A 24,019-nucleotide genomic window follows, 5' to 3' on the forward strand; every position below is an offset into this window, starting at 1 on the left:
AATGAAAGCAGTGTCTCTCCAGCATTAAAGAATCACTTCCTGGTACAAAAGTGATAGTTATAAAATACTGTTGTCTAAAGGTGGGTTTGACCATTCTCTAATCAACGGAACCTGCCTTAGAACTTCACTGTGTAATGTCCACTTTGGCAGTTCCTCAAAAAGTTAAATGTTGAAGTTAGCTAATCCCCAAAAACCAAGTGCTGAATGTTTTCTCTGATATAAGGATGATGATTCACAATGGGGTTGGGGACAGGGAGCATGAGAGGATTAGACAGTCTCTAGTTAGAGCAAAGGAGAGGGAGGGGAAAGGAGAGGGCATGCGGGTAGGAAAGACAGTGGAATGAGATGGACATCATTACCCTAAGTACATGTATGGAGACATAAATGTTGTTGACTCTAATTTGTATACAAACCAGAGATATGAAAAATTGTGCTCTATATGTATAATATGAATTGTAATACATTCTGCTGTCATATTTAACAAATTAGATTGAAAAATAACTAAAACAAAGGTTAAATGTAAGATTACCATATGACCCAGCAGTTGCTGCTAGATATGTGCCCAAGAGAATTGAAAACTGGTTTTCAAACAAGCAGTGTTAAGGAGCCCCTTCATCCCTGGGGTGTGCTCTGAGACCCCCATGGAGCCTGCAGCCGTGGTACCAAGCCCCACATGCACCGGCCTGATCCTATACATCTTTACCTGCAATGAGATTGGCTCATACGCCATGCTTAGGAATAGGCCATAGCAGGAACTAACGAGAGGAACAGCTGTAGGGCCCCAGTGTGTGTGGGGGTGTGTGTTGCTGCCCACGGCCTACACTGTGTGCCTGGCCAAGGGGCCACATGGGCCCACCATCAACACAAGTGTGTTGAGGTTAAGCTGGAAACCTGGCAGCTGCCCAGCGACTGATGAGCAGATGGTGTGTTTCACGGCATGGGCACGCTGGACAAGGGCAGTTGCTCCTATCTGGAGTTTCCGACTGTTTGACCTTAGGGAACGAGTCGTAAAGAGCAAAGCCACCAATAGCGTGGGGCTGGCGGCCTGCTCACGGCAGCCAGTGGACTGGGTAACTGCGTGCACAAGGACTGTAGTGCCTCTGCAACACAGCATCACTTGGTAGGCCTCGTAGGCACTGTGACCAGGACAAAAGCCAGACCCATGGCTGTGGACTCTGACCCTTGTCAGTGTGAAAGGTCTAGAGGAGGGAAGTGAGTGTGCAGGGGCTAGGAGGGACCTGGGGAGCAGGGCTCCCAGGGCAGGCCTCCTGTCCTCCGGTGGTGGTGGCCGCATTGCATCGGGCAGGCACTGAGTGCTGCAGGGTAGCAGCCAGAATGTGGGTACTTCATATTCTGTGGACCTCACCTGTGAGGGGAAAGGGAGAAGCCAGCACCTCTGCTGTGCACAGGAGAGGGAAAGGAAGGCCAAGGGTGTGTGCACCTGCAGTGGAAGGTGCAGAATGCTGTCCAACAGCCGTGGAAGAGCTAGGTCTTGGCACGCAGGAGAGAGAGCCTGAAGCTGGAGGGTTGCTCCTCACCCATGCTCATCTGCACTGACTTTCTTATTTTTAAGATCACAAACAACATCGACCCTGTGGGAAGAATCCAGATGCGCACCAGGAGAACACTGAGGGGGCACCTGGCCAAGATCTACGCAATGCACTGGGGCACTGATTCCAGGTACGGGCCTGACCAGTGCGAGGGTGTCATGTTCTGCTCTTTTAGGGGAAAACACTAACTCAGAAGTTGAGTCAGACACTGAGCAGGCGGGGTCCAACGCTCACAGGCACTCGTTCCCTGGACAGGCTCCATTGGCCAGGGTTGCACTCATGGTCTCAGGAGAGTCACCACTTCAGCTCTGCCTCCCTTCTCCACTCACCTGTCCTTTGGTTTCTGCACCTTTGTTCCAGCTCTGCTGTTTGCTGCTCATGGGACCTCAAGGAAGCTGTCTCCCTCTCTGTGCCCTGGGTCCTCTGGTCCCAGCATGTTTCTAGGGGTTCTAGACCTGTTCTGGGCACTGGAACGTGGAGTGTGCATGGCTTAGTTGGTCTCTCCAGCCCTCACTTGGCAGGCATGTGGGGCTGTGCACCTTAGCAGCTGACCCCAACTTCCCACCTGATTTGTGTGTCCCCTTCTACTTGCTTGCCACCCCAAGGAGGTGAAGCCCCTCATGGCTCCTGTTTCTTCTGAGTTGAGTTCTACCCCTTGCTCAGACTTATATCTTCCTCTGGGTATCTCCCCTCCACCACCCTCCCTCCCTTGGCCTTCCTTTTCCTCACCCTATTCACACCCCGCTCATCCGGTCTGTCTGAACTGGCCAGCTGTGCCAAAGCGGAGTCTGTTAGTTAAACTCTTCTCCTTTTCCTCTTTTCTTTCAGAGGTAACTAGAAAACCTGGCTTTTCTGCTTTTCCACCCAAATAATAAAATACATTGCTACTTGGTTTGTGTGACCGTAACATGCTCTTTCAGACCCTACATACAAGTGTTAACATGCCTTTCCTTGTAGTTTGTGTGTGCGTGCAGTTGTCAAAGTGGAATTTTCTGCTTGGCTTTCTTTTTTTTGAATTGTCTGCTTTAGAGTGTAAATAGGGAGAGAACAAAGGATTCTATCTTTAGTTTGTTCTGTACAGGGTCCCGCAATTGCATGTGCAGATAGGCCCTCGTGATCATTTAATGATGGCATCAAAGAGAGAATAAAAAGGAACGGAGGGTCGTGAGGAGCTGCTGCCAAGAGGGTTAGGGTTTCAGCTAGATGGGAAGGGTGCACTTCAGAGACGAGCATACAGCACCATGACCATAGTTAGTGATGATGATATTAGGAGTTCTTTCATTCTTATATTTTTCAGAATTGGGGACAGAGCCCTGGGCTTTGAACTTGGCAGGCAAATGCTCTACCACCGAGCTACGTTCCTAGCCCAAGAGTAATTTTGTTTAGTTTTTTAAAAGTTGTAAACAGGAAGAAGAAAGAATATCCTTACTGATAATCCCACCTTAGATTTGTTATCAGAAGTACATGGTGACGCAGGATATGGCTTTCTTGTGTGTCCGCTGTTGGGTTGGACAGTGCTGTAGCCATGCTGTCTGCAGAGCTCATATCAGCCGTGTGCTCTCCTTCCCCAGCCTGGCTGTGGGCTCCGTGCCTGAAGGGTACATGTGAGCTGCGGCCAGGTGCACTCGGGCAATTGGCCTGAGCAGTGGCGTGAGAGCAGGGCTGGGCAAGATGGGTGGACTGCACCAGGTCACTTGCTGTGTGGGACTCGTGTTCCGTGTGGTCTCAAACTGGAGTCTGACCTTGAAAGCCCGGATTCGGGAGGAAGAAGAGCACACATTAGCTGGACTGAGTTCAGGATGGTGGCACTCTGGTGGCACTCCTGTGCACAAGAGGCCACTGGGTGTCTGCTGGTGTGCCCTTGTTCCTGGGTAGATGGTAGGTGTGTGGCTTTATTCTTTATCGTTCTTCAAGCTGAACCGTTGTGGTTCATAACACACAACCACAGAACAGAACCAAAGAACAATGTGGAGCTGGGCCTCTGCTGTTCAAAGTATTCCGGGGTTGTTTCTTCTGGTAGCCATGTTTTCCGAGATGCAAGTCCAAAATAGTTGTTTTGGGGTTTTCTGGGACTTGTGTCTTCCTGTATTGCCGTCCTCAGTTTCCTGCCTTCATTGAACGACTGTACAGGTTGTTCCTCACAGGGACAGTGGAGCCCTTGCCTGGCGTAAAAGGCACTGGGCGCAATCCTGGCTCTGTGGCTTGGGCCAGAGGTCATGACCAAGGTTGCTCCTTCCTGTGTAGGATGGGGACACTTAGTCGTGGTAGTGCTGACAATTCCCCTTTCAAGCCAGAGCGCCTAGGGAGTGCTTGTGTCCGTGTGCTGGGTGCAGGACGTGTGGATTTGTGGTGCTTTTGGAGACACCATTTCTGGCATAGGGGTTAATGTTAATTTTCTTTCTCCTTCCTCAAAAAGTCTGCTGAGGCCTGTGCCTGGCAGAGAGAGCCCACCCTCCTCTGGGATGATGAGGGTGAGCTGCACTGGGGCTGTGATGGCTCTTTTCAGTGGCCTGCAGTCCTCAGGCTTGCTCCCAGCTCCCGCCTTGATGTTGAGGGCACCTCGGGAGACTTAGTGAGCTGTGTTCATTCCTCAACAGGAACCTGACCTTGGGATTAGGAGTCCTGTCTTCTCTCACCTTCTGGAGGATCAGCACACAGCTTAACGTTGCCCTGACCCCTGGGCAAGTCAGCAGTTATTAAGCTTTTTGAATTGGAGACCTCTCTGAAGGTGACCCCCCCTGACTGGGAGGATGAGCTGCTAAAGGTGGCTCTGATGTTTCATATAAAGGCTCAGAAAGGCCAGACAAAAATAGAGCAGCAGAGGAGACCTTTGCTATCTCAGGGAAATGGAGGGAAGCACCTGGCGCATGGGGTCTGAACCTGGAGAAGTTGGCTTAAGAATGGCACCTGAATGCTGGGGTACAGGCCTGTTGTAGACACAGCTTAGCATGCACAAGGCCGTGTCCCATCCCTGGCACCAGAGAAGAGTATCTGCAAAGTAATAGGATTGGATTCTGCTTTTGATTTAGTTCTGATCGGTTTTGTAGCAAAGTGCTGAGGTTTTATTCTTTGCCCAACTTGTTGACTTCTTTGTAAAGAAAATTTGTGTGTAGTTTAGTGTCACAGGGATCCGTATTTGAGTTTTACCTCAAGATTTTGATTAGCTTCAAGTAGCCACATTATGCGTACAGCTAAAACTGTTGGAACCTCTGTGTTTTTTGTTTTGGAGTAATTAGGATTGAACCCTAGGGTGCTGTCCCACTGAGCTACCTCCCCAGTCCTCTTATATTTTGAGACAGGGTCAGGCTAAGTTTCCCAGCTGGACTGGAACTTACCATCCTCCTGCCTCAGCCTCCCAAGTAGCTGGTGTTACAGGCAAGGCCACCACACCTGACAAAACAACACATGCCGTAGAATGCTCATGAGTAGTTGTGGCTCCCAGAATCACCCTCACTCTGCTTGCTTTCCACATGACTTTAATTCCTTTGCCCATTAGTCATGCTTTACTTTTGCAGCATCCTGTCTTAATTCTGCAAGTACAGGTAGGGCAGCTTCTCCACACAGACCCCAAACTTTGCATGGTTGCCCAGAGCAAGAGAGCAGTTGTGAAAGGTTTGTGATGCTCCATGGTCTCTGCCGTTGAGGTGCAGTTCTGCATCCTTTCTCATCTCCTTACTGTGGAGGTGGGTGCTAGGTAGAGACCTGCATTCCAGTGTTCATACAGGCTGCTGCATTTGATGGTTTGTTTGGGTTTTTGTTGTTGTTGTTGTTGTTGTGTGGTTTTTAAATTATCTATATATATATATTTTTTTGGTACCAAGGATTGAACTTGGGGGCACTCTACCACTGAGTCACATCCCCAACCCTATTTTGAATTTATTTAGAGACAGGGTCTCACTGAATTGCTTAGCACCTCACCATTACTGAGGCTGGCTTTGAACTCACAATCTTCCTTTCTCAGCCTCCCGAGCCAGTGGGATTACAGGTATGCGTCACTGCATCCAGCTGATAGGGGTTTTGGATGAGAAATGTTTCGTGAATTTGGAAGGTCTAAAAGCTTTCTATTTATTTATATCCAGGCTTTCTCTTTGCCAGAATGGAACAGAAAATTGTATAGTAAATATTTTGTATCACTTTTGGCTCTTGAGAGATCTGCTCCTTGACTTACTGAGGGGAAGGCAGGCGGCAGCAGCTGTGAGAGGAGATGGCTCTGTCTGCACCTACAAGTGAGGAACCTGGTGGTCTTTGCAGTCTGAGCCATGAGTTCATGTCTTCACAGTTGGTATATTTGGGTTCTTTTTCTTATCAGTAGGTGTGTTTTGTCTCAAGCCAGTGTAACATGGAAGCACATATTGGAAGTCACCAGAGTTCCAGTTTCCATTCCATTCCATTTCTTTGTGGGATTTCTGTGGCCAGTGGGACTAATGGTTTGCTTCTATTTTTTCTCCAGGCTTCTCGTCAGTGCCTCGCAGGACGGAAAGCTCATCATCTGGGATAGCTATACCACAAACAAGGTAGGCTGCTTAAGACCCTTCCCTGAAACACCCCCAGAGAGTGGTTTGTTCCTACCACCTCACCTGACATGGCTGGCAGGGGGCAGTCTCAGAAAGTCTTGTGTTCAATGGTGAGGTCCCATAGGAGAGATGAAACAGCTAGCTGCCTGTGTGTGTTTAGGGGGTGGGGCTCTTACACTCCTGCTTCTCCCGCCGAGAATTGGGAATTAACCCCTGGGGTGTTTTACCACTGAGCTGTGCCCCTAACCCTTTTTTAATTAATTTATTTATTTTGAGAGAGGGTCTCACTATGTTGCTTAGTCTGGCTTGGAATTTGCATTCTCCTGCCTCAGCCTTCTGAGTAACTGAGATTACAGGTATGCACCGCCATGCCTGGCTTTGTAGAATACAAAAATACAGATTTTCATTTAGTTACAGCTTTTTTTTTTCTTACCCCCCCCCCTTTTTTTTTTTTTAGTTACAGCTTTTTACAAAGGATAATCTGAAAGGCATTTTACTTTGAATCATAAATTAAATTATTTTTAGAATTTAGCCAGACCTGGGAATGTAAGGCTCTGGTCTGTCCCCATCACCTGGGCATGAGACTGCATGCCCATAATTCCAGCTCCTTAGGGGCTGAGACAAGAGGGTCACCTGAGTCAGACTGAACCATCTAGTGAGCCCCCTTTTCAAAAAAGTTAGGGGAGGCTGGGGATAGAGCATCTGCCTAACATGTGGAAGGCTCTTGGTTCAATCCCTAGCATTTCCCAAAAGCAAACTTAAGAAAATCTATGTTGTCTGCTGTGGCTGGGGTCATGGCTCAGTGGTGGAGTGCTTGCCTACACATGGAGGCTCTGGGTTCAGTCCTCAGCACCACATACAAATATAAAGGTGAAGTGTCTTATCTACAACTAAAAATAATAATAATCTAATGCTTTAGAGAAAAAAGTACTATCATGAGCCCAAACAGATAATATAAACAATCTAATGTGATTATATTTTACTAAAGAATACTAAATGTGTATTAAAGATCACAGAAATTCTAGTAAGTGTATCTAAAACACAGGGAGGTTTATGTGACCAACTGATGATAACAGGAATTTGGTTGCTTCAGTAAAGATATTCTGTTTTTTTAAATGAAACCTCAGCCATCTGGCAAGCCTTTTACCATCTCTGGATCAGGAGGCAGCACTGCTGTCGTTCAGATGCCTGCCTTGCTCTGAATCGTGCCTTCAGTGAACTCTGCGTTAGGTTGGCATCGCAGTGTGCAGCTCTGGGTTTCCAGGCATTTCTCTCTCAGTAGCTTGGGCTGAATGTTGAGAAGCAAAAGCTGAGTCATGCTGTCTTCTGAGACAGGGTCTCCCTGTGTTGCATAGGTGGGTCTTGAACTTGAAGCAGTCACCCCACTTCCACCTCCTGTGTGGCTGGGTCTGCAGGTGTGCACCACCAAACCTGGTGGAGGTCAGTGTTCTTGAGCTTGTTGTCTGTGTTTCTGCCTTTTAGGTCCACGCCATCCCTCTGCGCTCTTCCTGGGTCATGACCTGTGCTTACGCCCCTTCTGGGAACTACGTGGCCTGTGGTGGCCTGGACAACATTTGCTCCATTTACAACCTGAAAACTCGCGAAGGGAATGTGCGTGTGAGTCGTGAGCTGGCAGGACACACAGGTACACACTCATTAATAACCTTCAAAGGATGCAAGCTGCTTACTCAGGGTCCTCCGAGCGTGTTTTGATGCTCACCTCCTGTCAGTCATGAATAAGATGGGTTCAAATCAAAGTCACAGTAATGGCCAGAAGTCCTGGACATGAAAGCTAGGCCTGAAGTACCTGGACCAGTCAGGACCTGCGGGCTTGTCACTGTAACTGGACCTGTGGCGTCCCCACCTTCTCGTGTGCATCAGTGTAGCATAGCTGAGTCTTTTCCTGCAGTGTCTTCATCATGAGCACCTCTCCGCAGGAGGTTCCTCATCTGAACAGGTGTGTTTGCTGCACAGGGCCTTTCCACACACAGACTGTCCTGCCAGCTGGGTTCCCCTGGGATCCCAGCCCTCGTAACAAGGCTCAGCGTTTCAGAAAAAAGAAGGCCCCATCTCGTACTTCACTTCTATGGCTGTGTCCCCCACCCTCAGAACCCTGTCCCCCAGGGTACTCTTGGCAGCACATCATGGGCTCCCTGCCTCACGTGAAGCCAGGGAAATGATCCTCACCTGGTGATCAACACTGCTCTTCACATCTGTTGGCAGTCTGGGAGTGAGTGGCTCAGGGCCAGGAAAGAGCATGTCCGTTGTCCTCTTTAAGATAGCCTTCCTTACTTCAGGTTGCTTTCTCCTTAATTTTCCAACTTCTTAGGTGGGCCCGTAGCCCACTGGTTTTAAACTTTGCTTTCATAAGCACTTTTTTAAATTTTTAAATTTTTTAATTCTAATTTGCTATATATGACAGCAGAATGCATTACAATTCATATTACACATATATACATATAGAGCACAATTTTTCATATCTCTGGTTGTATACAAAGTACATTTACACCATTACGGTCATAAGCACTTTTGAAGATACAGGTTGCCTGTAAGTCTGGCTTTAAATTTAAGTTGCATTCTGCAAATTTTGACCTACCATATTTAAATTATCATACCAGATGATGTATTTCTAATGCTCTTGTGAATGTTTGGCTCACGGGGCATATATCTGAAGTTTTCGTGGTTAACTTGTTGATTTTGAGTTATATGCCATTGTGTTCAGAAAGCAGTTCTTAAAACTGTGAGCCTGTGGTCTGTGAAGATGGCCACATTGTGTTAGGCAGTGTCCGTGTACGTGTTAATTAATTAGAGCAAGTTGTGACATGTCTACGTTTTCTGTTTCACTTGCATGAAGTACTGAGGAAGGGTGTTGATAGGATGTCCTTCCTTATCCCTCCCTTTCAGTCTGTCGAGTTTTACTTCCTGTGTTTTGTGCTCAGCTAGCTGGTACATCTGCATGTTTGTGTGGTGTCCTCTTGCCATGCCCCACATCCCTCATGGGACTGCCCCACATAGGGTTTCTTGTTAAGTCTCCTTTATCCAACCTCACATAGCCGGTCCACCCTTGTGCTCAAGGTTTACATGCCATATTTTTTCTTCTTTCCTTTCCCCTTTGTGTGTCTTTATTCATGGTCTCTTGGACACTGCGTGAGTTGGGCCATGGATCTTGTCCCTCCTCGGAAGGCCTCTACCTGTTAAACGGTTGTTACTTCATACCTGTTCTGCGTGCGTGGGCTCTTCACTTTATGGGGAGTCTCCGCTGTGAGAGTGTGTCGAGCGCACCGGACACACATCCTTGCCTTACGCACCCTTGTGATGGCAAGGCTGTCTCAGGGATGAGGCTCGCTGCTACTTCTGAGCATCCCCAGGGTACTATGCAGCACCTGGTCAGTGCTGGACAAGATTCCTAGTCAGATCCCAGCCCTGCCTGTGTGGTTGTTATCTCTGCTGCTGGGCCCTGCTCTGTTGCCCTCTGCCATGTTGTGCTTCTCCTGGACTTCTTTTTTTTGGGGGGGGGGGTGGGTACTGGGATTGAACTCAGGGGCACTCAACTACTGAGCCACATCCCCAGCCCTATTTTGTATTTTATTTAGATATGGAGTCTCGTTGAGTTGCTTAGTGCCTTGCTGTTGCTACAGCTGGCTTTGAACTCACCATCCTCCTGCATCAGCATACCACGCCACTAGGATTGTGGGTGTTCGCCACCGTGCCTGGCCAACTGGACTTTTTTAAAAGCCTGATTTAGCAGTTGGCTTTTTAGGCAAACATCTTTGTGGCATTTTTGGTGGTTTTCTAGGGTTTACAGATGCATGCATCATTTTTCACAGTCCAGGCAGTTAATGCTGTGCAAGTCCATATGAACATAGGGCCCACTGTCTGCCTCTCCTTGTGCATTGGGTCTTTGTAATCAGTATCACATCAACACGTGCCGTCACCCTTGCAATGCATTGTTACAGTTTTTGCCTTTAAACATTCTGAAGAAATAGCTTTAGGAATCTTGATAAATTAGAAAAAAAATAACTAGCTTTTGAATGTGTCTTGTGTTGGAGATCCCTTTCCTCAGGGATCCCTTGCCCCCAGTGAAGTGGCAGATGGCACCAACCCTGTGCTGTGCTTTCCCAAGGCATCCAAACCTGTAGTGGTTTGACTTGTGTATTAGGCAGAGAAGGGACTGACAGTAGTAACGAATAGGAAAATTTATTTATTTATTTATTTATTTATTTATTTATTAAAGAGGGAGAGAATTTTAATATTTATTTTTAGTTATCGGCAGACACAACATCTTTGTATGTGGTGCTGAGGATCGAACCCGGGCCACACGCATGCCAGGCGGGCGCGCTACCACTTGAGCCACATCCCCAGCCCCAGGAAAATTTTATTTTATTTTATTTTATTTTTATTTATTTTTTTTTTATTGGTTGTTGAAAACATTACAAAGCTCATGATATATCATCTTTCATACATTTGACTCAGTTGGGTTATGAACTCCCATTTTTACCCCAAATACAAATTGCAGAATCACATCAGTTACACACTCACATTTTTACATAATGGCATATTAGTGACTGTTGTATTCTGCTACCTTTCCTTTCCCCTACTATCCCCCCTCTGGGCTCAGCAGTGTCTCTCCCATCTGTGGTCTCCCTGCTGGCTCAGATGTGTCCGTGTCTCTGTGTGTCCAGTTGGTGTCTGTCGCCTCCAGCACACAGGCCGTCCCTTGGGTGGTTTCACGTCAGAACGGCAATGTCCCAGCAAGAGGGAAGCGCATCTCACCCAGCTGCGTGAAAGCACGGTTGGCAAGCTTGTGAGCCACAGAGGGTGTCCAGGAAATGGACAGATGTATATTTATTATGGCAGGTTTAATTTTTATTTTTAGAATTTATATTTATTTCTGTTTTAAAGCGGTTTTAATTTTAGGCTTTAAATTTTTACTTTTACTTTTTTTTTTTTTAAACAAACCTATTTCATCTGGATCTTGAACCCAGTATAAGTAGCTGCCTTCACAGTCTTTGTCTGCTAATCCCAGCACGTGGTCTTCCAGGGTTGGTCTTTGTGGCTCTAGCCTGACTCCTCTTGCTGTAGTAGTGCACTGGCCATCTGGAGTAACCTCATTGCAGACTCTCGTTGCCCTCCGGGCTCCGGTGCTGACCTTTCCTTTGTGGACAGCAGTGCATTGGTGGGGTCTGCTCTCTACCAGTGTACATCAGGTGTCTGGTGTGGGCGCTGAGTGCATGGTCCAGGGCTCCCTCTGCATCTTTCTCTTTGGCACATCTAGAGACATCCCAGCCAGGCTGGCTGAGCCCATAGTGCTGTGCAGCAGTGTGAAGTCAGGAATCGGTTACAGTCAGCCTCTTGAGTGGGCTCTCGCTAGGATGTCTTCCTATTTCCACTGAATTGAAGGGGACATGTGGTACCAGCCCAGGCTTCCACCGTCAGCCTGCCACCCAGGCTTCAGGGAGTGTGGCAGGACTGCAGAGACGGCAGTGCACAGGCGTCTGATTTTAAAATCAGGATACTCTGGAAGTGGTTGACCCAGTGAGTTCATAGTGGCTGGGACAGAGTGTCTAATATTTTAAATATATTGCAAAGAAAACAAACTTTGCAACTTCTGTTCTGATGAAAATAATTTGAAAAATAATCAGTTTCCTAAACACTCATTTCTGACAAGACTGTGTGGCCCACTTACACAGATGGTTCTCAGTCCTGGCCCCAGGGGCTAAAGAAGAGAGAATCCATCCATCCCTGTCCCAGCAGCCGCTTCTTTCTGAGACCTCTGGTACAAGCACAACACTCTGGCCCTCACACAGCCTTCCGTTTGAGATGGCCACGGGCATTTGAGCATTGTGGCAGAGGTCTGGCCAGATGCCTTCCTGATATGACCGAGCATTGTCCTCGGGCGTGGGGACCCATGACAAAGTTCAACTTCATTTTCTGGGCAGTTTTCTTCTCCAGAGAGAAGCTGAATGTCAGACATACCCATGGAAATGTGTGGGTCTTTCCTCATAGGCTCTAGTGAACTCAGACATAGAAGGAAATGTACTGTCTCCATGAAATTCCCGGCGGGAGTCATGCCAGCCATCAGTTGCCACTGCCAGCAGCTCCGCTCCCTCTGGCTGCAGGCCAGCCCCCAGTGCTTCCCCTGGGCCTCCTGGGGCTCAGCTGGACCGCCTTTCCATTTTAGCAGCCTTGCTGCACCAGAAGGACGCTGCCATGAGCCAGAATGGATCCCAGGTCCCCTGACAGTGTGAGAAACCTTGGAGCTGCACACCTTTTCTTCTGCCTCTGGTTGCTCACAGAAGGTCCCTCCAGTGGCCTCACTTGCCTTTTCTCTCGTTGGTGAAGCAGGTGTCCTGCACTCCTCACCTCTGTCTCCTGCCCCTTTATGCCGTCCAGCATGGCCCGGCTGGCTTTTCCTGCAGTTGTAGGTGGATGGTTCTTTGCTCCTGAGGACAGAGGCTCCTGGAGTTGTTGGCCCTTCTCCTGGAGGACCTTGCCAGTGGTCAGCACTGGCCCCATTGCCCAGAATCTTCTTCAGCCTCCTCCTTGTGCGGGCTGCGAGGCTAAAGCTGCCAATGTGTATTCATTGTAGAACTTGAGGGAAAGAAGTTTGAATTATCTTTTATGGTTTTTACATAAAATCCTAACTAGAACCACAGTGTTGTCTTCAAGGGAGTCGAGGAGCATTCTGCTGTGCAGTGCTAAGCTGTCTCCGTTGTTGGACATTGTGGTTTCCCATCTTCTGCTCTCCACTGTGGACATGGAGCAGGGAGACTGTCCTTATAATTGGGCACTTGAGACTCATTACCTTAGGGGGCTGCACTTGGCCACAGCAGCTACTCCGGGTAAATGAGTGTGTGTACCTATATTGCATTCTTTCCCCAGCCTGGTGACATCTGCTTTCGAGATGTCCCCTTGGTACGTCCTCAAGGACCCTCATTGGTAGCCTGTCCTGTGCTCTAGTAGTGTACCTTTCCCTCTGCCTCTGCCCAACCTCACCCCAAGCCTGTCTCTGCAGCTAGTCGTCCCCAAGACATTCAGGATAATCCTGCCTTTACCACCCAGAGGACAGGGCCAGCGCGTGCCTCTCCACCCGACGGGCATGCACATAGGAACTCACCTTGCTTCAGTGGCTCTCCTTGCACTGAGAACTGCTTCTGCTATCTCTTCTTTTCTCCCTTCCTTCCTTCCTTCCCTTTTCTTTTCTTTTCTTTCTTTCTTTCTTTTTTTCGTACTAGGGATTGAACCCAGAGTGCTCTGCCACTGAGCCACACCCCCATCCCTTCTTATTTCTGTTTCATTTTGAGGCACCTCCTCACGAGTTGCTCAGGCTGGCCTGAACTTGGCGACCTCCTGCTCAGCCCCCTGAGTGGTTCAGACCACTGGGAACTTCTAATGTGCACAGCTGGCTCTTCTGATACTCCCCGAACGGGTCTCGTTAACAGGGAGACTGGGACTCCGGAGAGTCCACAAGAACCTTTAGTACTGTTGGCCTCTGAGTAGCCACCACACAGGTTGGGGCAGGCCTGTGTGACTTCACAGCCTGTGATCTTATGTGTGTCTGGGCAGGGCAGGCCTCACAGGGCAGTTTGGGCAGTGTCCACTCACTGGGTTGCCCACTTCATGTTTGGTGGGCTCCTCTTTTGATTCTTGTGGAGCCCTAACAAGCCGCACGTTTGCTGGCTAAGTTAGAGTTTCTCCATTTCCTCCCTGAGCGAGGCAATATGTATAAAACATGTAAAAGATACAGTGTCTGCACAGTTAAATTGTATTCCTTCCATATATGAAAGCTCACAGGCAGCGAGTTGTAACACTGTGAGCTGACAGCCCCCTCCTCACATGCCACAGAGACAGCTGGTGCGCACCCTGGAAACTCTGACTTATATTGTCCACCCCTGCTGTGCCTTAAGGTGTCTGGGCTCTAACAGTTTTGGGGACCTCAGGTGCCACTCAGGTCTTGGTGGCTCCTCCTGGTGAGCTGAGGCCTGTCAACTATCCGAAGACAGTCATCCAGCTCCTTGTGTCAGGGCTGCAGGGCTGGGGCTTATCATTTCATCTGTCCTGCGGGAAAGCACCGGCTTACGGGACTGCTCCTGGTCTGAGGTTGTGTTTCTCCTGCCCAGCCCAGTGAGGTCAGTGGGGTCTCCCCCTTTCTTCTGCCCTCTGTGCTCACACATGGGCCAGAGGAGAGCTGTGAGGCCGAGCATCACCATCTGGGTGCACACCCAACAAGATGGGGTTTCTGGGAGGAAGGGCAGGAAGAGGACCAGGACAGCCACGGGAGCTGTGGGGGTGCGACCACAGCTGGGCCCACCCGCCATGCCAGGCCACAGCTCCTATGTGGTCCCTAATGTCCCTGGGGTTTCTGGGAAGAATTTGACCACACATCTGTTCCTGTGGGCTAAACCCAAGAACATTTCCCCAGATCTTTCAATTTATTTTGAGACCGGGTCTCACGATGCTGCCCAAGCTGGCTTCTAACTTGCTGACCTCCCTAGTCTAGGCCTCCACGCTCAGCTTACGTGTCCTTTTCTAGACACGTACTGGTATTTTGGGGTCCATCACCTCTGTGTTTTTCCTGTGGGGCCAGATTAATGATGTCTGTGGAAAAGGTGCTTTGTTTTCCCATATTCCTGCCGCTTCCTCTTGAGCTCCTCAGTGGGCTGCTGTGTGTGTTGTTTCTGCTCTTCATGGGCCACGTGGCCCTCTGGCGTGAACATGGAGGGAAAGAATTTCCATAACCACAGTATAAATGGGAATCTTCTCGGGACTCCCTAGTGCTTCCACGATCCCATGGAAAGGCCAGGCTCAGGCCATTCTGCTTGCCATCCCCAGCCCTCAACCCCAGAGCTGTGGTAAATACGTGGCTCCATGGGTGCCACAGGAAACCGATGCTCAGCACAGTGGCAGTTAGCAGCACTGATAGAGCCACAGGCATCAGGCCCAGCTGCAGCCTTGGTTTTGCCTCTCTTCTTTCCTCAGGCTGCATGGGGTAGGATGTGCTGCACCCAGCCCACATCCTGGTAGCCCCATGGCCTCACTTCCTTGGCAGGGACCGTTCCCACCCCAACTTGCACATCATGGCCACTGCCCTGGAAAGCCAGCCTATGCCCCTTGTTCACAGAGCCTCACCACTGGACTTCTCGGAGTCACTGCCATTGAGGCTGGGCTCCCCCACCACCACTGGTCCTTCTGGGGCCTACGAGCCCTGTCTGGCCTGGCCCTGTGGCGTGGACTCTGACTTCTCCCTCACATGATCTTTGCGTTAACCATCACTCTCCACCCACTCCAGTGAGCTCCACCAGAGCAAGCACTTCATGCAAGGCTGTGTTCCACTTTCCAGAACTGCCACACTGGACCCTGGACAATGGTGAAGGGCCAGTGAGGTCAGGAGGCAATACTTTGTTGAGCAGAAAAGCAGGTGAAGAATGCAGGTGCAGTAGTTGTGACCACACCTGTCATCCCAGCGACACAGGCAGAAGGGCTACAAGCTCCAGGCCAGCCTGGCCCACTTAGCAGGACTCTGGGGTGGAGAGCTGGCCTCCTCACACCAGGCTCAGGTGTCTGGTAGGTGCAATTTCCCCACCACCTGCTGCAGAGCACGTGGTCTGTGAGGTGCTGCCCGCGGTCCTGGCGTCTCTTGCTCGAGCCTGCTCTCAGCTCGCTCAGCAGTGCGCACTCCGACACAGCTGCTTCTCTGTGCACAGATGGAACCAAAGGTAATATTTAGACTGCCCCGGCCTAGACGAGAGTCTTCCAGGCATATCTGATTGGCTACCGTGCCTTTCTTTGCTTATGGGATCTGAGCTTGCTAGGTGTAGGTCATCATTGTGTCTGCTCTTTGCCAGGTTACTTGTCCTGCTGCCGATTCTTGGATGACAATCAGATAGTCACCAGCTCCGGAGACACCACGTGGTAAGTACCAGATCAGCACTGGACACGGGACACACACCTGTTGTCCCAGAGACTCATGATGCAGGTTAGCAAGGCCCTGTCTCAAAACAAGAAATAAAAAGGGCTGAGCTATAGCTCAGTGGTAGAGTGCCTATGGGTTCAGTGCCCATCACTGAAGAATAAAGAAAATTGGCCACCTGGCCAGGGCTGGCAGTGTAGTCTGAGGCCACTCCTCTGTTCACTGGTAAGTCCACATGTGCAGGAAGGATGGTTCTTGGCATTTATCAGGCCATTTTTAACTGGAACTAAGTACAGATGATTCCAGGCTGCAGTCATGCATGAAGGTGCCTGGTTTCTCTGTTTGCTCTGCGTGTCTCCCCCTGGCTACGTATATCTGTAGCTCTTAAGGAAGGGGCTCCTGAGCACAGCGTGAGACAGCAGAGTTGGGCCGCGAGTGAACGGTGTCATCAGATGCTTCCTGAGAGTTGTTGTAGCTCCTCCTCGTCTTCTGGTCTTCAGAGGTATTTGTGGGTGGCCAGGAGCTGCTGTGACTAGCCAGTCTGTGGCACAGACAACCACCCCTGAGATGAGGTTGGCCCACATCTGGTGAGGAGGTGGAGTCTGTGGGACATGGCCCGCTCCGGCCCCTTCAGCTGGGGCTTTATAGGGTCAGAGTGTCCTAGGAGTGTAACCCCATAGATTTACAGGAGCTCATGTTCTACACTTGGTCAGATGGTTTTGAAGCTCACATCTGGTCACTTCCTTGAAGCTCCTGTGCTCCCTGCTTCCTTTGTGTCCCTCAAGCCTGGTGAGGGTGCCTCTGTACAGCATGTGGGACTTACTTCTAATGGACCTGCATGGCCAGGCCAGCAAGGCTCCCCTGGAGGCCGACATAGAGGGGCACTTTTCAGAGCTGTTGCTGCTTTCTGTGATCGTTGCTGGGGGCAGCAGTGGCTATGTCCTTGAGCCACCCCTGTGCAGTGGTGTGGGTGCCCCACCTTGAACAGCACCAGCACATGGAGTGCCAGCAGCAGCCATTGGGAGCCCCACTATCCTCCGCGAGCCCTACATGTCCCCACTTTGAAGAGCCTCAGCCCTGTGCTGGTGTGAACTGCCCTTGGGCCCAGGTGCTCTGGGACCAGCCCTGCCCCTGGGTTTATTTGCTTTGCTATTTCTCCTCCAAACAAAGTCATATTACATTGGGTGCAGTGGTGTACACCTGTAATCCCAGCACCTTGAGGGAGGAGGATTGCAAGTTCCAGGCCAGCCCCAGTGATTTAGGGAGACCCTGTCTCAACATAAAAGGGGCTGGGGACGCTGCTCCGTAGTGAACCACCCCTGGGTTCAATCCAGTGCCACTCACATACAACAGTTCCCATTTGCCCTCTGTGAGAGCGCTGATGTTTCCTGTGGTCCTAGTGGGTGGAAGGTAGTATATCAGATGACCTATGGGCTGAGACGTAAGACTGACTTGTTTGTCCCTGCTTTAGTGCTCTGTGGGACATTGAGACCGGACAGCAGACGACCACATTTACTGGGCACACTGGAGATGTCATGAGCCTGTCTCTCGCTCCTGACACCAGACTGTTTGTCTCTGGTGCTTGTGATGCTTCGGCCAAGCTCTGGGATGTCCGGGAGGGGATGTGCAGGCAGACCTTCACAGGCCATGAGTCGGACATCAATGCCATCTGCGTGAGTCTGGGCTGCCTCTGGGCTGGGGCTTCTCTCTTCCTGTTGATAGGACTCTGGAACCCTGAGAAACACTGGCTGCAGTCTGATAGGAACTTGGAGGCCAGCTGATGGCACGCTGTGCCTTGCCAAACATCTGTGACAGGCCCGTCCCCACCCGGGACACCATGTGCAGGTGCCACAACACACCTGACTTCAGTACAGGGTTTTGGGCCTCTGGCCTCCCAGGGTGGCTTGGAGGGACATGTCTGCTGGGCTGGGGAGGATCTCTGCTCTTTCTCCACACAGCCAGCTTTGGGCTGCCAGCTGCAGGGGAGCAGGAACCCCGTCCGTGGCAGCCGACCTCAGCTGTATCTTGCTGCCCCAGTCTTGCCAGAGCCCAACCTGCTGCACTTTCCTTACAGTCGTGTCTACAGTGGCCCCACTACTGAGCAGTCATGTTACCATGGTTTCTTCATGAGCATCTACGTATGGTCTTGATTTGCCTTCTCTTTCCAGTTCTTTCCAAACGGCAACGCGTTTGCCACTGGCTCAGATGACGCCACCTGCAGGCTGTTTGACCTCCGTGCAGACCAGGAGCTCATGACCTACTCCCATGACAACATCATATGCGGGATCACCTCTGTGTCCTTCTCCAAGAGCGGGCGCCTGCTGCTCGCCGGGTACGACGACTTCAACTGCAACGTCTGGGATGCGCTCAAAGCAGACAGGGCAGGTAGGTGGCCACGGGGCCCCTGCTGAGCATGCAGCCACGGGACCAGGGTCCGCTCCAGTGAGCGGACTCTCAGGGTACCTGCGCTCCCCCTGTGAGAGGAGTGCACTCGGGTGGCAGGCAGGAGAGCCACACCCAGATGGAACATGGCAGTGGGCCTGGTGAGTGCCCGTGACAGTGTGTTACTGGTCTGCACTCTGTGTGTCCCTGTCAAGGGTGCTAAAGGGCTTTCTTATTAAGTGGACACATGGCCGTTAACCTGAAGGAGGCTGACCTTGGGAATCCTCCAGCAAGTCTGAGTCTGGAAGTCAGGAAGCTTGACTCCAGGACTGTTTGCTCTTGTGCTCAGCTGGACTCCACATTCTTCAGCCCTTCTGGGAGAGCAAGGGGGATCCTGGTGGGTGGGCGGGAGTGTCACAGCACTGTGAGGGAGGTCCATAGCCTATGCGGTCAGCTGCTTTGAGAAGGTTTTGATTCTTTTGCCTGTTTTCCCCACACACACACACACTCCTTTGATGATTTAAGCTTCTCAGGTGAGTGTGCCAGAGTCGGTCCGAGTGGCCCCGGGTTTGTCCAGGTGGTTCCTCCTCATCCTCTGGAGAATGCTTGTGGAAACACTAGTCTTAGCCACTCCCCTTTAATAAGCTTGGACTTGGCCACACCCTTTGGTGTAATTTCCTTGTGGACAAAACTTGCCCCCCCTCGCCGGGCACAGTGGCACACACTGTAATCCCAGTGGCTTGCGAAGCTGAGACAGGAGGATCCCGAGTTCAAAGCGAGCCTCAGCTAAGTGAGGCACTAAGCAACTCAGTGAGAACCTGTCTCTAAATAAAATACAAAATAGGGCTGGGGTGTGTGGCTCAGTGGTCGAGTGCCCCCGAGTTCAATCCCCAGTACCAAAAAAAGAACAAAAACAAAAAGCTTTCCCCCTTGCTGGTGTTCTTCCCTTGCCACCTGAGGTGTGGCCATCCAGCACTTGTCCCAGCCTGATAGTGGGCGAGGCACCCCTGGATGTGTGTGTGATTGTACCCTTGTGTTCCCAGGTGTCTTAGCTGGACATGACAACCGCGTCAGCTGCCTGGGGGTGACTGATGATGGCATGGCCGTGGCGACAGGGTCCTGGGACAGCTTCCTCAAAATCTGGAACTAACACCAGTAGGTAACGGAGCAACCCACGTGCCGTTCCCCGAGTAGAGCTATATGTGTTTCTCTTAGGACCTGAGGTAGTTGCTGCGTGGCTTGTAGAGTAACGTGGACGTGGTGTGGTCTTGGAGCCTAGTAGATCGAAGGGATGGCCCCTTGGCCATGGCTGCTGCAGGAGCAGTAGAGAGGGCAGTGGCACTGCTTGTAGGGCTGAGTCCTGAGTGCCCGTGTCTGTACGTTGACCCATGCTCTGTTCACAGCAGCAGGTGGACGCCACGGAGACTGGAAGACCATTCCGACCTTGAAGCGCTGCAGTGATAGCATATCCTATCCAACCGTACTAACGTGGACACCCACACCTCCCCTCAGAACTTCAAAGGGCAAGATCTTTTTCCTTCACCTATTGCTGAAACCAAGAGCACAATTCCCATTACGAGAAGGTCTCTGTGCTGTAAACTAAAACAAATTGTGCATTCCTTCCGGGGCCATTGTCTTTGTTTTCTTTTTGTCTTGGATAAATTTTAAAAGGAAATACTACAATAAACATGTTAACCAGAAGGCCACCCTGAGTGTAATTGTGAGACAGACGCCTCTGCACTAGCAGGTGGAACTGTAGACCAGGGTCCTGTTCCGTGGCACCCATGCAGAGCCATTTGAGGACTCTGTTGAGCTTGTGATTGTTTCTGAATTTCGAGTCAGGTCCATAGCAGGGTTCTGGACGCTTTCGCACTTCCTTTTTCAGACATACTTCTCTGTGTTCAGAAGTCAAGCAAGACGGGTGTCTGGGGCAGGCCTCTGATACTGCCGGTGAGCTGGCTCGTTCTCTTCTGGTCCCAGATGGCTGTGGACGAGGAGTGCTGAGAAGCAAGAGCGCAGTCAGAGTCCTGCTCCAGCTCCCTCCTAGCCCGTCCTCCTGGCCAGCTCTGCCCAGCTGTCTCCACTCTCACCTTGGGTTTCCTGTGAAGGGACGTTTGTATTCCCCTAACACTACCCTGCCCCGCCCCGCGTCAGGAACCTGTTCTCAAGAGAGATGCCTGTCCTGTGCTTGGATAGTCAGTCGGTTATTTGTGTATGAAACAATGTACAAATCAATGTTTTGAAAATAATGATCTCAGACTTTCTAAGTTGAATTTTAAACACTTTGATTGTTTGCCATGTTGGGTGGTTTACTCTTAGAATCGCATGCTGTAGAAATGCTCACTGCACATAGGACTCAGTCCTTAGGTGTTCTTTTCTTTTAAGAAATACCCTCTTAAAGCTGTAACCGTGGCGGCTGTCCACTTCCTGTCGCTACTCTGCACACATATCGGAAGCAGCAAGCGCTCTACACGTCTGAGTAGCGGGATAAGTCACTGTTTTCTTTACTTCTTTAAAAAAAAATACAGTCCTGTTGCAAACGATTGCTGTTGGATTCTGAGGGAAGGGGTGGGGGGAGCGACAGAGAGCCCTCCTGCCTCCTTGCGCCAGGACCGCCTTCTGCACCCGAGGCAGACCTCCAACTCTCATCTCGAGGGCCCCTCCTCCCTCGCCCAGTGCTCCTCCTAGCTGCAGTAGAGGCTTCGCCATCCTGTCTTCTGCACCACCTGTGCAAAACTGTGCTGTGGCCTGCAGAGGGCCTGGGCCTGGCAGAGAGCACAGTGGCCCTCCTGCTCTCCACCTGCACCTCTGTAGAGCTCTCTTCACCCCCTTCTCCCCTTCTGTATTTAAAGTCGGTGTACTGCAAGGAGGCTGGATGCAAGGTAGATGCTATGTTGAACTGTACTGTTATTTAAGATGTAATAAAGCAGTTTGACATGAGGGACTTTGCTGTGCTGGTTGTTTGCGGGATTTTAGTGTATGGGATGGCTGCCTGCCCTTGGTTGCCCCTGCTGCTGTGAGGCCTGATAGGCATGGTCCCCCCACATCACATGGTCCTCCCTGTGTCAGAACACTGGCCCCTCTGAAGTTCCTGGGAAGCCCCAGTCTCAGGCCTGCAGAACAGCATGGTCCCCCTGCTACCACCTGGGCCATCCTGGGTGGTGTCTCCCCAGGTCCCTACCCTGCCATCCCCTCCTTGGAAGCTGACAACCCTGACTTCTATTTTGTAGTCCCCTAAGGTGCCTGAGGCCATGCTGCCCCAGAGACACCCTTTCCTCTTAGCTAGGTGGCATTTTCATCTGTCTGAGTGACCGAGCTGCCCAGGAGCATGGGAAAGGAGGGCTAGGCTTCGTGTGGCTCAGCGCCCACCCGCCTCCCGCACTCACCCCAGTCCTTTCCAGGCCTCCCAGCTGCAGAGCCTAGAGGTGACTGCCAATCTTCACAGCTTGGATGCTGGCACTTTTTCATATGCAAGTGGAAAATGTCCCTTTTCTGCCTCCTACCCAACAGCAGAGAGGCTGGTCCTAGGACTGCGTGGCCAGGCCCACTTTGCTGGATGCAGGTATCTGTCCCCCTCAGGAGCAGCTCTTGGGATGGACCTGGTAAGGTGCTATTTCAGGCCTCCAAAGTGGAAGTGACTGGTGGGCTAAGCCTGTAGGTTTCCTGGGCTGGAGGGTGGAGTCCACGGGGGCTGGTCACTTCACCTACCCCGTGCTTCTCTTTGGGAGTTCCTGTATCCTGGGGGGGTCCAAGCCTGGCACCTGGCAAGCAGACCTGAGCTGACAGGTGGGATCAGACCCCTTGCCCCTTTCCCATACCCTCTGCCCAGAGGGGACAGGAGCTGATGGCCACTGTTCCGTTTACTTAGCAATGTCACTGAAACAGGTGTCCATTGTGGGCATGTGGACAGCAGTACTGACCAGGGTTGTGAAAAGGGAAGGATCGTTCTCTCCCAACGGGATGAACCACAGGCGTTTTCAGATGGTAGGCTCCAAAGGTCCAGTTTGCACAGATGGTGTCCACCATTGACTGGGACAGGAGCAGCATCACCACCTGCAGCCCTGAGGGGTGACCAGGAGGTACCAGTCCTTCCACATCACTCCCCACAGTCTGCCCTGTAGCCCCTGCTCTTCCCATGTGCACTGGCCCTGGCCCTGCCCTTGGAGGGTGGCATACCTGTCACAGGTAGAAACAATTAAGGGGGCCTCTTGGGCTCTGCTCCCAGATGGTCCTGTCTCCAGCACGAACTGCATGTGTCCTCTATGTCCTGTGTTACTAGGTTTCTGTACTGCCCCACATACAGCAGAACTTGGCCATCAGCAGGGACCCCAGAAAGCAGGGCCCTGCCTGTGGCCTATTTGGTCACAGAGATACATCTGGGGCTCAGGGCAGCTGCCACAGACTCCGTCAGCACCACCCCTGGTCATCTGGGTGGCCTGGGTGCAGGTGCAGGGACAGGGACCTGAGGCTAGGAGGGGGCTTGCCTAGCTCCACCGGGTCCCCACCAACCGGCTCATCCCTCTGTTCTGCAGCCTCCCAGTCTCACCGCTGTCCCAGTACCCACTCCACCACCCTGGGCTCATGCCACTAGGAATTCCTACACCTGCTATTCCCCCTACCTAAGGGACACCTGTCCATAAGTACTCCTGGGCAAAACTGAGCCCATGCTCTGTGACCCCTCCTCCATCTGCCTGTCCCACCTCTCTTCTCTGCTGTGGCATGATGTGTCTGGCACGTGGCATTTAGAAAGCTGGTTGCCCCCACCAGCCCAGGCAGGAGACTGACGCCTAGGGAGGACAGAGTCAGCGGTGGATGGGATGGCCCCCTTCTCTGTTCCCAAGCCAGAGAATGCTGAGACTAGCCTGTGCCAGGTGCACTGGCTGGAAACCAGAGGCTGAGGTTCAGACAAGATGACCTTGGAATAGTCAGGGCCCTCACCTGCTGCCCACCTGTCCCTCCGGCTGCTACTTTCCCTTTTGGATGCTGGTCAGCCTCTGCTCACCCTGTTCACCCCATGCAGCCAGGCCACCTGAAGCCAACTTCCTGCCCAGAGCTGAACAACGCCCAAAAGTGCAGCCTGCACCAAGCACTCCACCCTGGCTCCTAGGAGCAAGGGGCGCACCCCCAGCGACAGCCCTTTTCTGGGTGCAGGCCACTGTGCTTCTCCCTCTGCTTCTCAAACCTGCTGGCCTCATTTAACCTGCAGAAGAGGTGGGGACCACATTAGGGGGTCTGAAGCGTAAACAACATGGGGGCCATTTTTAAGAGAAAGAATACCAAACAACAAATTAACAAAATTATTACACTAACAGCTAACTTAGCAGCTCTGGGGCCTGAGAAAGGGCAAGGTTACCATCCCTGCTGCTACCCCTTCCTGGACCGGCCCCTCCTTTTTATATGACCAGTTTCCTCACCCAACTCCAGCCCTATGGACTTTGACCTCCTTCCAGCCCTGGGCCCTCCCCTCCCTTTTTGGACTCGCCCAAGTGAAATGCTTCTGGGTGCTTTCAGGGCCCCTGCCACCCTTGGCCTTGTTGGAGCAGGCTTGTCATGGGCCAGTGTGAGACTTTGGCCCCTGAACCCCCTGCCCTGTGAAGCTGCATGTTTAAGGTCACCAAAGGGAGCCACAGCCTGCTTCCTCCTGTAAAATGGGGAAGCCACTT

At 51.3% G+C, this 24,019-nt stretch overlaps 1 protein-coding gene across 4 annotated transcripts in view; it reads left to right on the plus strand.

Annotated features, from left to right (window-relative positions):
- Gnb1 (G protein subunit beta 1) overlaps positions 1–21,296 on the plus strand; it is a 70,514-nt gene extending 49,218 nt beyond the window's left edge. Inside the window, exons 4-11 of one of the 4 annotated variants that reach the window (XM_046424606.2) lie at positions 1,574–1,680; positions 6,001–6,064; positions 7,547–7,709; positions 15,910–15,976; positions 17,446–17,647; positions 18,143–18,359; positions 19,400–19,515; positions 19,760–21,296. In XM_046424606.2, coding sequence (XP_046280562.1) covers positions 1,574–1,680; positions 6,001–6,064; positions 7,547–7,709; positions 15,910–15,976; positions 17,446–17,647; positions 18,143–18,359; positions 19,400–19,506 — 927 coding nt within the window. In that variant the 3' untranslated portion in view covers positions 19,507–19,515; positions 19,760–21,296. The remainder of the gene's footprint in view (positions 1–1,573; positions 1,681–6,000; positions 6,065–7,546; positions 7,710–15,909; positions 15,977–17,445; positions 17,648–18,142; positions 18,360–19,399; positions 19,516–19,759) is intronic. The other 3 variants (XM_046424604.2, XM_046424605.2, XM_046424603.2) reach the window with 3 other exon arrangements.
- The last annotated feature ends 2,723 nt before the right edge of the window (positions 21,297–24,019 follow it).

The sequence above is a fragment of the Marmota monax genome, unplaced genomic scaffold (assembly GCF_021218885.2).
Source record: "Marmota monax isolate L192 unplaced genomic scaffold, Marmota_monax_Labrador192_F-V1.1 WCK01_AAM20220418_F8-fsc00080, whole genome shotgun sequence".
Lineage (NCBI taxonomy): Eukaryota > Metazoa > Chordata > Mammalia > Rodentia > Sciuridae > Marmota > Marmota monax.